Here is a 14597-nt window from a genome sequence, read left to right as displayed (position 1 = left end):
GGCAGACCCTGGCTGCCAAGGGAACTCCTGATCGGCATGCAAATCCTTGCTCTCCTGTCTTAATATGGTCCCCCCGCACCTTCCCAGTCTCCCCCAGGCCTGTGCCCACCAGCAGGCAGTGAGGTTGCAACACCGTGGTGCTGCCCACCGGCCTGTGGTTGTAGGCACCTGACTGCTGAGAAGCAGATCACGACTTGCTTGGTTTCACTGGAGGCTCATGAGAAGTGCTGTTTCCTCATTCTGCTGCTCTGACAGGGACTCTGGGGACTGAGAAAGGACAGGCTCCTGGCCTCGGGCTTCCTTTATCTGGAAAGGGGGATGGTAGTATCTATGTGTCTAAGAGACCATCGTGTAGAAAGGGGAGCAGATCATTCTGAGTGTCTCCAGATGGCAGAGCAAAAAGCAGTGGGTAGAGGGGTGTCAGGCAAGGAGGCTGATTTTTGTTCATCTGAAGGGGGAAGAACCTTCCTATTGTCATACTTGCCCAACAGGGGGGCAGACTACCTAGAGGAAGTGAGCTGGAGGTGGACAAGCACAGACTGGGCTAGGGGTGGGGCTAGTGGCTGCTAGCGCAATAGTAATACAGGTAACAATTAATGATACTGTCTATGAGATAGGCAGAACAGCACAGTGATTAGAGCATAGAATCTGGGGCTGGATTTAACTGGATTAAAAATGTGGATTTGCCACTTATCAGCCCTGTGACGATGGGCCTCTCTATGCCTCAGTTTTCTTTTTTTTTGGCGGTACGCGGGCCTCTCGCTGTTGTGGCCTCCCCGTTGTGGAGCACAGGCTCCGGACGCGCAGGCTTAGTGGCCGTGGCTCACGGGCCTAGCCGCTCTGCGGCATGTGGGATCTTCCCGGACCGGGGCACAAACCCGTGTCCCCTGCATCGGCAGGCGGACTCTCAACCACTGCACCACCAGGGAAGCCCCCTCAGTTTTCTTTTTTTTTTAATTTTCTGTAAACATGTTATGAATACTTTTTTTTTGAATTGTATTTATCTTTTTATACAGCAGGTTCTTATTAGTTATCTGTTTTATACATATTAATGTATATATGTGTCAATCCCAATCTCCCAATTCATCCTACTATGCCTCAGCTTTCTTATCTGTGGAATGGGGATAATGATAATGTCTACCTCATAGGGTTGTAATGATGATGAAATAAGTTAATCCTACATATAAGTTGCTTAGTTAAGTATGAAACACAGAGCCAGGGTCACAGCACTCATTATCAGGCACCGTAGCACTTTACCTATTTCAATCCCTCTCCTCCATACAACAACCTTTAGGGTAGGCCCTGCCACGAGGCCCATTAAACAGGTAAAGAAACTGAGGCCCAGAGAGGTAAGTAACACAGTAAGTGTCAGGGCTGGGCTTAAGCCCAGGCAGTCTGGCTCCTTTCTGCTCTGAGTCTCCAGATTAGGCTGCACACAGGCTGTTCCCACAGGTGTTTGGGGCAGCAACTGGGCAGGGCAGCTAGGACTCAGAAGGGTGCTCTCCTGCCAGGGATCCTCAACACAGCTGTGGCTGGGGAGGTCCTGTCTGGTCCTGTCCAGAGCAGAACAATGAGAACCAGTGTTTCTCTGCACCTTGTTTTGGGGCTAGGGAGGGCCGCGTGCTCAGGTCCCAGCAGCATCCCTGGCTCCTGGGCCTGGCTCTGAATGGCACAGATCGTTTTGCTGTGTCACGGCCAGCTCCGGGCGTGCCAGCTGGGCTCCCTCTGAGGAGAGGCTGGCTGCCCGGATGTGGACCTGCCTCTTATCTGTCCTGCTCAGGGCTTCCTCCTTGCCCTTGGTCAGCCAGGATTCGGGACCTGGATCTGGCTCAGATATGTCATCGAGCCCCAGTCCCTGGCGGCCTCTCCCCTGCAGTGTTGGGCTCAAAATGCTGTTGCAGCCACAGAGCCCACACCTCCCACCACACCTCCCAAGGGAGGCGGGAGAGCGGATCCACTGGGACTGGCCTGTGGCTGAATGTGGCCAGAGCAGTAGGATGAGCTGACTGGTTTTAAGCTACTTGGAGCCCTCTCCTGGAGTGTAGGGGCCCATCACTGGGGAAGGAGTGAGTTCCCCAAAGCACGTTCCTGGTCCTTTTGGCTGGAGAAGATCATGGCTGCCAGGGAGGTGACCAGCGACAGAGGTCCCATGGGGAAAGGCTGAATTTCAGCCCTGTCATCTTCCCTTGGGGAAGACATTTTCCCTTTCTGAGCTGGGAAATGGAGAGAATACTTCCTGGCCACCTTCCCACAGGGATTGGAGAGCTCCCTGATAGGGTGATGAAGATGAAAGCCCTTTAAAAAGTACAGCATTGGGAATTCCCTGGTGGTCCAGTGGTTAGAACTCTGCGCTTACACTGCTGGGGCCCGTGTTCGATCCCTGGCCGGGGAACTGAGATCCTGAAAGCCGTGTGGAATGGCCAAAAAAAAAAAAAAAAAAAATATATATATATATATATATGTGTATATATATATATATAAATAAAAATAAAATAAAATAAAATAAAAAATAAGGCATAAAGTTTTGTAAGAGATGATCATATTCTGCTCATTTCTGTCTGGGGGCCTTCTCGTCAACCCCAATCTAAATCCTTATGTTTCCCCGCCTCCAGGCAGCCTTCCCTGCCGGCCCCTGCCCCTTGGTGGTCTCCTCCTGTTTCCTACCCTGGGGGTGGGGGTGGGGTCTGGATGACCCCTGTTCCCCCGCTGTGTGCTCGCTGTTTGATCACACAAGTGCGTGGTCTTGCCTGCCAGTGAGAATGTGAGCTTGTGAGGGGTTGGGCCGTGCCTTCCTCTCCTTTTGTGTCTCTCTCACCCTTTAAGAGCTGACCCACTGGTGGGTACGTAAGAATGACTGACAAGTGTCTGGGCGCTTTTCTCCTGCAGGTTTGAGAAGATGGTCAGTGGCATGTACATGGGCGAGCTGGTCCGATTGATCCTGGTCAAGATGGCCAAGGAGGGCCTTTTATTTGAAGGGCGGATCACCCCGGAGCTGCTCACCAGAGGGAAGTTTAACACCAGTGACGTGTCAGCCATTGAAAAGTAGGTGCCTCCCCTCAAGGCTTTCTGGGGGTGCGGGGCAGAGAAGAACGACAGGCCCCTTGTTACCACTTAAGTCCTGGTTTGCTGGGCTTCTCAAGAGTGTGAGGGCTTTCTGGGCTAGTCTCCCCTCTCTCTTAGCTCACGCATCCTGGGCTGCTCTCCCTGAGGGCACCTGGTGGCATTAAAGAGCCATTTAGTTAGCAGCAAATCCTTTGTGGATGGTTTAGTTATGAAAGTAGCCTCTTCTTCACTCTGCACCACACACACACACACACACACACACACACACACACACACACACACAACACACACACACACAACACACACACACACACACACACACACACACACACACCTCTGCCTGATTAGAATCCTGTTGGTGAACAGGAGCTGACTGAGCCCAGGTTCGGTTAATTCCCCCTTGGGATATCGGGACCTTCTCCAGACAATGTTCCAGGGAAACATAGTGACCTCAAGATCATTAGGTGTTCCCTGAAAAAAGGGTTCTGTAACCAATAGGATTGGAAAATACTTAGAGAAGTACAGTATTCATTAGCATATTAAAGAAAACCCAGTTCACCTTGGTTAACTGGTCATTTCCCAAATTTCCCTTGTGCCTGAAACACCCTCTGCCTCCTCCCTCCCCACTCTGTCTCGGCCCCCACATTCTCTCACTTGTTCACCGCCACAGGTGTTCCCTGGCACAAATTTGAGAAACATTGGTTAACAGATGAGATAGGACAGATAGACATAGAAGGATAGTCCAGCCAGCCCCCTGGCTGCTACCTTTTGTCCTCAACATAAGAAACCCAGACTTCTCTGTCTCAACTGTTATTTGCAGGCCTTGGGTGAACTTGATGCCAGGCAGTTTGGTGTAGTCAGGCGGCTCCACATTTGAAGGGCTCCTGTCCTGTGGCCAGTTCCGTGCGCCACTAGATTCTATTCCTGGTTCAGGAGACTCCACGTAGCCGTGTAAGGCCACCTGTTTTTTTTTCTTTTTTTTGCGGTACGCGGGCCTCTCACTGTTGTGGCCTCTCCCGTTGCGGAGCACAGGCTCTGGACGCACAGGCTCAGCGGCCATGGCTCACGGGCCCAGCCGCTCCGCGGCATGTGGGATCTTCCCGGACTGGGGCACGAACCCGTGTTCCCTGCATCGGCAGGCGGATTCTCAACCACTGCACCACCAGGGAAGCCCATGGCCACCTGTTTAAGGATAGGGCTAGCTTGGTGCCAGAAATGCCCTTTCATTTCCACACGAGGCGGTCATCCCACTGCCCCTGCTGTGGTCCTAGAAATTCAGAGCCAGTGGCATCATAGCTCTGGCTATAATGTAAGTGGAGAGGGGTTTATCTGAACTTACTCTTATTTCCCATCCGAGTCCTGGCATTTGTCCTAGGATCTCTCCTTTAGGAGCAATTGGTACAGAGCTACAGTCCATAGGGAGGCACACTACTGAGTTTCCAGTCATCTCTGTTCTCAAGTCACCTGGTCAACTGTTGGGAGGGGAGGGAGAAAGAGGCTCATGGTTTGTCTTCAGAATCATTGACAAAGTCAGGAAATGCCTGCCTTCCTCTGGGCCTGTTTCTGGTGTTGGCTCTTAGGTTACCAAGAAACAAAACCCACTTGAACTAGCTCAAGAAGGCATCTATATTGTAGTAAAGTCTATCTCAAAAATAACATCTTACCAGTGCAGATGTTGGAAGCATTCTCTTTAAAATCAGGAGCAAGACAGTATCGCCTGTTTCTATTCCGCATTGTCCTGGAGCCTTAGCCAAATTTTTTTTAGGAAAGAAAAAGAAATTAAAGGCATAAGAATCAAAAACAGAGGAAGTAAAACTGTCATTATTTGCAGATCGTATTTGTTTGTATGGAACACCAAAAATATCTAGACAAGTGATTAGAATAACAGGAGAGGTTAGGAAGATATCTGGAGATAAGATACAAAAATTATATTTCTATATATTGACAGTAATTAAAATATGTATATATTTTAAAATCTTTTATTTTAGAATATTTTTAGACTTACAGAAAAATTACAAAGATAGTACATATCCCTCACCCAGTTTTCCCCACTGTTAACATTTTACCTTAATATGGTGTATTTAAAATATGTGTGTGTGTGTGTGTGTGTGTGTGTATAAAGAATATATATATCTTCTTTTCTTTTTTAAAGACCACATCTACAATAGTAATAAAACTATACACTGGAGTGAATCCAGCAAAAGATATACAAAGAATGTATGTATGCAGCGAATTAAAATTTGACTGGAAGACATCAAGGAAGAATGTGTAAGAATGCAGGGGCAACTCACAGACCCAAAGAGCAGGAGATTTCCCCCAGGCCTCCTGGGCACTGAGCCCTGGGGTGGAAGCACCTATTTCTCCACCTGTTCAGGGCCCAGGTGGTCTGGCTTGTTCACTTCTCTCCGTTTGTCTGACATGGCATAACCCAGCCTAGTACAGTTTTTCCTCTCGCTGCCTCCTGACTTCTTATGGAGGAGACCCTTTCTCAGGCTCTTCTCAGGCATTTGACTGCCTTCATCCCATGTCGTACACACATGGTGAACGGTGAGTTCACCTCTCCAGGACCTTCAAACCTCAGTGCTTTGCACTGCCTGCTGTGGTCCTTAACTCACAAGTATTGGCCTCTGACCTCACAGGAATAAGGAAGGCCTCCACAACGCCAGAGAAATCCTGACCCGCCTGGGAGTGGAGCCATCTGATGACGACTGTATTTCGGTCCAGCACGTGTGCACCATTGTCTCGTTCCGCTCTGCCAACCTAGTGGCTGCGACGCTGGGCGCCATCCTGAATCGTCTTCGAGATAACAAGAGCACACCCAGGCTGCGGACCACGGTTGGTGTCGACGGGTCTCTTTACAAGACGCACCCACAGTGAGTCTGCCCTTTGCTATAATTGGCACTCAATACCCGCCTGAGCTAAGGACTTTCTCCAGAGGGCAGACTTTTGCACCCAGTGAAGGTTTCTGGCAGACAAGATAATACGTAGTTCTGGGCAGAAAGGTCAGAGTTGCCCACCTGGGGAAGTATCCAGCCCTCAGCCCTGGTGTTGCTTCTGCACTGCACTGTCATCTCTCCTCATTTCGTAAGTCTTGGTAGAGATTTCTATAGCTGCCAGGAGCACTGGGTGGAATATGTCTGTATCTTGAATTCTCTTGCTTGTCTGCATTTCATCAGGGACCTTCATCCTCACTGTAGCTCGGGTCATAGGTGTAGTGCCCACATTCCTATTTTAGAAGCTCTGATGAGTTTCTAAAGCCCCTCAAACCCTCAGATAGTACTTTTTAAAAATGGGTAACTTGTTGATGCTTTGCATCTGAGATACAGAGAGGGATTAAGTTGTTAAGTGGTCCCCATTGATGCTGCCTTCTTGTCTATTGGACGCCTTAGTGTCAAAAGCCTTCTGTGGCCACTAAGGACATGGCCTGAATCTATTAAAAAGGCTAAAGGTGAATTCTAAGTCTTCATGTTCCGAATTTTAACAAGAACTGCCTGCGACGTGATTTTTTTGTACAGGATCTCAGGTATTTCTCCCATTGTATATACAATGTGCCTGTGAAGTGGCCTTGCAGATACTGTGCCTTCGTACCCAGTTCTAGTAACAGTTAAATAAGGATTGACTTAAACTGAAATAGTTCAGTGTTGCTGAGGGGATAGGGTTTGAGCTAGTTAGCTGCTATTATCTGCCAGGTTCATAATTTTATTTCTTTATATTCTTAGAGTTTTTGTCAAATTCTTGATAATGCAATTAGCCATCTTTTTTTTTTTTTTTTTTAATTTCTTGGCTAATTTTTGGACAAGACAGCTTAGGGATTTACATCACATTAAAATAATTTTCTACTTGCGGTAAAATACGCATAATATAAAATTTATCATCTTAGACATCTTTTGAGTGTACAGTTCAGTAAATTTAAGTACCTTCACACTGTTGTGCAGGCATCACCACCAGTCATCTCTAGTATTTGCCTTATGTATTGAGGTGCTCCTGTGTTGGGTGCATAAATATTTACAATTGTTATGTCTTCTTCGTGGATCGATCCCTTGATCCTTAACACCAGTCATCTCTAGAACTCTGTCATCTGCAACATCACATTTTAAAAAATAACTTTGATTAAATACTGATTATTTCAGGAATAAAATATTTTTGGTATAGAAACTTCAGGTAGTTCAGAAAATTACAAAGAGAATAGAAGTCATTGTTAACCCCATCCCCTGGAGTTGACCGCTGTTAACATTTTGAGGTTCCGGTTTCCCAGTTTCCCATGGCAGGCAGCCTTCCATACTTATAACAGACCTCAGACCTGGAGAAAGTTCTGTGTCTCACTGAGTCCTGTCCTAAAGTCCTCTTCTAACCACTAAAAAATATCCCTAGTCTTGGGGGCTGAGGGAAAGGGCCAAGTGAAAATGGAAAACAAGAGAGATTCTTGCTTGATTGAGCCCTTGCTCAGCGCCAGTTATTCATCGAAGATGTGATGAACTCACTGAGTTCCCACCACATCACTGTCAGCCAGATGCTGTCATCCACATTGACTCCAAGGTTAAGTAACGAAACAAGGCCCCCTGGTACGGAAGTGGGGACACTCACCCTATCTCCTGGTCTGACTTTTAAACGCTGGGCTCTTTTGGGTTGTTTCTTGACCACTGTGCTGTATTATCTTCTTGTCATGGTAGACAACATTTTTGTGGACCCTGAATTTTCTGTATTTGATATTCTTTTTTTTGTTTGTTTTGGCCTCGTGGCGTGTGGGATCTTAGTTCCCTCACCACGGATCAAACCTGTGGTCCCCTGCAGTGGAAGTGCAGAGTCCTAACCACTGGACCACCAGGGAAGTCCCTCGATACTCATGTAACAATGAGAGCCCTCTCTTTTTATGTGTCACTGTGGGTGATTTCAGTTTCCCCTTTTTACCTGTCTGCATTTGGTAACTTTTCTACAGTGGATGTGTTGTGTGACTGGAGTAATGCGGAAAGCAAGTGTAGAAAATGGAATTAAGGTGTACAAGAAGAAAGAAAGGGGTCCTGGAGGTCCCTACAGTCCGGCTCAGTCGGCTATTGTGGCCTCCACACCCCAGGTATTCCCGGCGTTTCCACAAGACCCTGAGGCGCTTGGTGCCCGACTGCGATGTGCGTTTCCTCCTCTCGGAGAGTGGCAGCGGCAAGGGGGCTGCCATGGTGACTGCGGTGGCCTACCGCCTGGCTGAGCAGCACCGGCAGATAGAGGAGACCCTGGCCCACTTCAGTCTCACCAAGGATACGCTGCTGGAGGTGAAAAGGAGGATGCGGGCCGAGATGGAGTTGGGGCTGGGCAAGCAGACGCATGACAAGGCCGTCGTCAAGATGCTGCCCTCCTTTGTCCGGAGCACTCCCGATGGGACAGGTGAGGACCTCTGTTGGGGGCTGACACGCCCCTCCCGCGTCTCATACCAGTGGCTGAGTCACGGTGGGGCTGCAGGGTGGTTGGCTTCTCCAGTGGATGCTCTACACTGGGGTGGCATGATTTTGGCAAGAGCTACAAACTCACTCAAACCTCTGTCTTCCATTTTTACCACCGACTTGCCGTGTGTGTGACTCAAGGCAGTCTATTTCCCCTGGTCCAGCCTCCCAGGCAGGCGCTGTCTCTAAAACCACAGCCCTGTTCAGAATTAGAAAGTGTTCTTAAGAGAACAGAGCTGGGCAGATCCCGAAGCACTGAGATTGCTATAGGGCCTCTGATAAACACAGGAAAGTAGAAGAAGGATAAACACTCACTGCCCCTTCCTAGGTCCTGGTGGAGAGGCACACAGAGGCCTGGGCATTGTTATACCCGGGTAGGTTGGAGCTCAGCGTCCAACCCCGTACTGCTGACCTTGCTGGTCCTGTTGGAGCTGAGCACTGGGGGGATGCTGATGACTGTTTGTGATACGAGTATGTCCTCTGTGTAAGCTACTTACTCTTGCATTATAAACCACCGTGAAACTTAGTGGCTTTAAACAGCAACCACTTATTGTGGCTCAGGGGACCCTGGGTCAGCAACTTATTGTTGCTCCTCTGGGCCAGGCTTGGCTGAACTTTCATTCATGCATCTGCAGCCCCTGGGAGGCTCTCCCTTACATGTCCAGCATTTGTCTGTCAGCTGGGGTGTAGGAGTGCCTGGCCACGTGTCTCATCCTCCAGCGGGCCGCCGGGCTTGTTCACATGGTAACAGCAGGGTCCACGAGGGAGAGGGAGACCTCAAAGCCTCTTGGAGGCCTAGGCTGGGGCTGGCTCAGCTCCGCTTCTGCCACACTCTGTTGGCCAAAGCAAGTTATAAGGCCAGGCCAGATCCAAGGGGAGGCGGAAATAGATTTTTTTTTTTTTTTTTTTTTGCGGTACACGGGCCTCTCACTGTTGTGGCCTCTCCTGTTGCGGAGCACAAGCTCCGGACGCGCAGGCTCAGCGGCCGCGGCTCACGGGCCCAGACGCTCCGCGGCATGTGGGATCTTCCCGGACCGGGGCACGAACCCGTGTCCCCTGCATCGGCAGGTGGACTCTCAACCACTGTGCCACCAGGGAAGCCCAGATTCCATCTTTTGACGGGAAGAACTGCAAAGTCACTTTGCAAAGAAGCCTGCGTACAGGGAGGAATGGTTGTGGCCATTTTTGTAACACTCTACACATTGACATATATTATTAATTTTTATATGAGGTTCCCTAAGATCAGGTCATCGTTGCCAAGCTTTTTAGTAGCCTGGTAAAATCTATTTGTTTACTGTGACAGGTGCTTCATCTATGGGGCCTTTTGTCCTTCTAGTGTGGCTCAGAGGCTGCGGTGGTCATGAGTTGGTGCCCACCCTCTCTGAGCCTGGGCTGTGTGCTGAGGGAAGACTTAACAGCTTCTCCCCTATATTTAATATGCGGCCTCCTCCCTTGAAAGTCTGACGTCTTGGGGCTACTGGCTGCCAGGAGGCAATACTAACTCTTCTTGACCTTCTTTATGTTCTTGACCACAACAGAGCACGGTGACTTCCTGGCCCTGGATCTTGGAGGAACGAATTTCCGCGTCTTGCTGGTGAAAATTCGTAGTGGGAAAAAGAGAACAGTGGAAATGCACAACAAGATCTACGCCATTCCCACGGAAATCATGCAGGGCACTGGGGAAGAGGTGAGACAGGTTTGCTTTTATACCACCGTGGCATATGTGCGTCACAGACCTGGCCAGTGGCATCGGGCCCCAGAACCTGCATGTGATACATGCTGCTGTGCAGTTGTGTCTGTGTGGCCCGAAAGCATCAGGTACATTCAGCCATGCTGGGCTTAGGATGCTCAGGGGCTGGGAAGATACTAGGGAGGGGGGCTTGCTCTGCATGTGTCGGGGGCGGGTGTGTATGTGTGTGTACTTGTATGTATGCACTGAAGGTGTGAAACTAGAGGATACATGAGTAAGCCCTTCCTTTCTCCTAAAGCTGTTTGACCACATCGTTTCTTGCATCTCTGACTTCCTGGACTACATGGGCATCAAGGGCCCCAGAATGCCTCTGGGCTTCACGTTTTCGTTTCCCTGCAAGCAGACGAGCTTGGATGCGGTGAGTCTCCTTTTTCCAGGCATCAGACACCGGGCGGTGCTGACTGTCCCTTGGCCAGTGTGGGTCAGCTCTTGAAGCCTCCTCCAGCCTCTGTGTCCTCCCTCGATTCTGGGACAGTTTAGCTGTCACAGTGGGTTGACCCAGGTCTTACGCCACACCCTCCAGCACATCTTAAGACTCTACTCTTCTTTTATCTTATCATTTAAAGAATTCACCTCTTCTGGGAAGCCTTCTGGTCCTCCAGGCAAAAAGAATCTCACCCTCGTGAGTGTTCCCTGTTTCCTCTCATGTTGCCTGGTTATAGCACTTCTTACACAGTTTTTAGTGATCTTTGGTGTCTCTCTTTTCTGCGACGTTGTATGCTCCTTGAGCCGAGGACCTGTGTTCCCCACAGGCCCTAGCACAGTGTGCTATCAGAGAAGATGCTTAATAACTGTTTATTCAATAAATGGAATGAACCAGGGCTCAAGGTCAGGGCTTGAGCACCTGCTGAGGACCACGAGCTGGCCACACAGTTCCTGCCCTCAGGAAGCCGCCAGTCTAGTGGAGCATCTCAGCCTACTCCAACAACACCGGCACCATGCTTAGGGGTGTTGGCAGGCCCGGGGGGACGTTCTGTGTGGAAGGGAGCGGTTGTGCAGAATCATGCAGGCGAGACCCATTCTCTGTGTTTTCACAGGTAGAGGTATGGCCAGGGAGCAGGCCCCGATGTTGGCATCACATCACACGGGACCTTAGGCCAGGGTTTGAGGCACATGATTGGCAGCACTTGGCAAGCTGGGCAGGGCCACCTGCCTCTAGAAGCCAGTTAATCCAGACACGGTGCTGACTCGGGTCTTTTTCCCTCTTAATAACTCCTTCAGATCTCAACGGGTGGATCCATGTAAACTTGGTTTTGCAGTTTTGAAAAGGTCTGGTGGTTTTTACAAGCCGTTCACTTATGCCGTCATCATAGTGAGGACACACCCAGCAAGTGTATACACTACACTCCAATCAAACCTAAAGTTTACTTTAGGTAGTAACAGTGTTCCTAAAAATTTGCATTTCTCCACTTATGTTTTTGGCAGACTGTTCTTCAGAGGAGCTAGTTGGTTATACCACGGGCAGCACCATTAACTTTCTATGCCTCAGTTTCTCCATCTGTGAAGTGGGGATTACAGACCAGACCACTGTGAGGACAGTGAGAGGGGGCAGGCCTGCGGAGGACTCTTTGTATTTTATTGGTTTATGCTTAAGATGTTCCAGCATCGTCTCACTATAAATTCTTAGCAGGTGTTTACTCCGGAAGGAGGGGGTGGAATTTTGTATTCTGCCCAGAAGGATTAATGACACAGGACTCTCCCACTACCCTTCCTATTGCAGGGAATCTTGATCACCTGGACGAAAGGTTTTAAGGCAACTGATTGCGTGGGGCAGGATGTAGCGACCTTACTGAGGGATGCGGTAAAAAGGAGAGAGGTAACTATTAAAAGGATGTTTTTAAAAATCTTTCGTGGGCTTCCCTGGTGGCGCAGTGGTTGAGAGTCTGCCTGCCGATGCAGGGGACACGGGTTCGTGCCCCGGTCCGGGAGGATCCCACATGCCGCAGAGCAGCTGGGCCCGTGAGCCATGGCCGCTGAGCATGCGCGTCCAGAGCCTGTGCTCCGCAACGGAAGAGGCCACAACAGTGAGAGGCCCGCGTATCGCAAAAATAAAAATACAAAGAATTCATACGATACAGAACCCTGTGACAAGGATATTAAGGTTTCCCCAACTGATGGCAATAAAAGAGAGCAGAACAGTTTTGTGTTATTAAAGGATAGTTTAAGGAATGTAAAATCATGGCTCTCCTCCAGCTTGAAAAAGGGAAAAGCAGCCCCTGGCAGGGGGGCACAGCCGGGCACTGCCGCAGAGCACAGCCGTCATCACAGCCCCCTTGCGACCGCGATGGAATCAAATGAGCAGGAAGCGCTGCGTCATCATGGCAGAACTTGGCACGTGCTCAGAGATGGCCCTGCTTCCTGACAGCATCCAGTCCTGAGCAAAACCCCACTTCTTAGAACCCTCCCTAAAACCACCAGCACAGGCTCAGATCCTATAACTGTGCTTTCTAGTACTTTCTGGCACGCACCATGGGATGTGTTTGCCTGTGTTGCAACCAACCAGTCAGGAAGTGCAGGTTTTTCCACTGTGGGTATGTTTCTGGTGGTCTTTGGCTGGAGGACATTGACTGACAAAATATAAAATGAAAAATTCCGAAGTTTTTATTTAACTCATTAATTAATGAGGGAATCAGAAGTTAAAAAAAAAAAAAAGGTCCGTTCAAGTGTCTCCAGTTCAGAAGAGCAGATTAATTAATATACACAAGCAGTCAGGGAGGCTGAAATATATGGGTTGGAAGAGGGATCGATTGTTCCTGGAAGAGGGTGCTAGACGACAGCTAATATTTCTTTGAAAAGAAACCTGATGCCCTCTTTTTGCCCATTTCACAACTCTTAATCTCATTGTTCTTCCAAGGTACTTTCCATGCATATACCAACGTACACACATTTAAAAAATGGGAGTCATACCGTGTATACTATATTACAGCTGGCTTTTTTCACTTGCTATGAAATAGGAGTCTTTCGTGTCACTACCTAGAGGCCAGCCTCATTCACTTTCTTGGCTGTGCAGAATTCCAGAGTTTGCCCGAACCAGGCCTTACATGCCCCTTTTGATCTAGATTTGGGTTGTTTCTCCTTCTGGCTCGCATAAGTCACGCAGATACCCTTGGATGTGCCTTTGTGCACCTGTATGCTTGTCTCCGAAGAACAGATTCTGAGACATAGATTTGGTACTTCCATTTTGCCCTCTGAAAGGCTATAATACTTTAACCTGCCAAGAGAAAGAGTTACTTCGCCATTGTCCCTTGTCTCTTCTCCATTCCACAGTGCCCACTGGGCTGCCTCTCTAGGACTCATGGCCATCTGTGAAATGGGTAGAATACTTCCTTTCTTCAGCGCTCAAGCGTCAGATACATCAGTAATAGTAGATGTTTAGTGAAGAAGCATTTCATTACCTTTCACAGGCTGGTAAGGAAACTATTTCAGATGACGCACCAGCAGCTTTCTGACTGCAGTGCAGCAGAGTGACCCTGCAGAACTCAAGCCGGGCAGCGCTGTCCCTCCCCTAAAGCTAAACCTGTGTCTCTTTCTTTCCAAAGGAATTTGACTTGGACGTGGTGGCTGTGGTCAATGACACGGTGGGCACCATGATGACCTGTGCTTATGAGGAGCCCACCTGCGAGGTTGGACTCATCGTAGGTGGGTGTCCTGGAAGGTCTTTTTCTGGGGCAGGGTAGGCTGGGTTTTCCTGTTCTGTGGGGCCCTGAGCCAACAGTTCAGCCCTCGGTGTGAGACAGTATATCTGTCAGCACTGTCCCCTTAACCCACCTCCAGAGTTTCATCATGGCCTGAGGCTGCAGGGCTGTCCAGGGGTTTCCCCTCCCAACACCCAGCCCAAGAGGCTTCCAGTTGACTGTAAGCAGATTGTCAGCAGGAACGGAGCTCTCCAGGAGTGCTGCCCCCAGGTGGCTCACACGGCCCCGGCCCCCCGGCGGACAGGGTGGGAGTGCTTGGAGCTGGCCTCGTCAGCAGGGCTTGTAGGGAGGGACCCGGGCAGGTGTTGCGGGGCCGGGGCCTGTGGCTGGGAAGAAAGCAAGCCTCCTCTTCTCCTGACTGTGGAGAAGGGCCCGAGGGCAGTCTGGGCGCCATTTGGCCTTTAGCACCAATGATCCCAGCTGCTGAAGTGGGAGGCATATTACTGAGCCAAAACCTGGGTCTGCTCACCTGTGCACAGTAAAGCCAATCTACTGACACTGGGTTGTGGTGAAGGAAGAGTGCAGCATTTTTTATGTTTTGTTATGTTTTTGGTTTTTTGCTGGGGGGAGCGGGGATAGACAAAGAGGCACAGGACTGAAAGGGCAGCGTTTATTGTGAGGCGCCATACAAGGAGTCCAGGACAGCCAACGCTCAGG

General features: G+C 49.6%; 1 protein-coding gene across 2 annotated transcripts in view; it reads left to right on the top strand.

Moving 5' to 3' along the window:
- Positions 1–14597, top strand: part of HK1 (hexokinase 1) — a 70770-nt gene that overhangs the window by 44051 nt on the left and 12122 nt on the right. The window contains exons 8-14 of one of the 2 annotated variants that reach the window (XM_030862435.3): positions 2887–3042; positions 5703–5936; positions 8135–8439; positions 10034–10182; positions 10484–10603; positions 11966–12061; positions 13785–13884. In XM_030862435.3, coding sequence (XP_030718295.2) covers positions 2887–3042; positions 5703–5936; positions 8135–8439; positions 10034–10182; positions 10484–10603; positions 11966–12061; positions 13785–13884 — 1160 coding nt within the window. The remainder of the gene's footprint in view (positions 1–2886; positions 3043–5702; positions 5937–8134; positions 8440–10033; positions 10183–10483; positions 10604–11965; positions 12062–13784; positions 13885–14597) is intronic. The other variant, XM_060286741.2, reaches the window with a different exon arrangement.

This window comes from Globicephala melas, chromosome 16 (genome assembly GCF_963455315.2).
Source record: "Globicephala melas chromosome 16, mGloMel1.2, whole genome shotgun sequence".
In the NCBI taxonomy this organism is placed as follows: domain Eukaryota; kingdom Metazoa; phylum Chordata; class Mammalia; order Artiodactyla; family Delphinidae; genus Globicephala; species Globicephala melas.
Note: the sequence above shows the minus strand (reverse complement) of the source record. Positions and strands in the feature narration are given on the sequence as shown.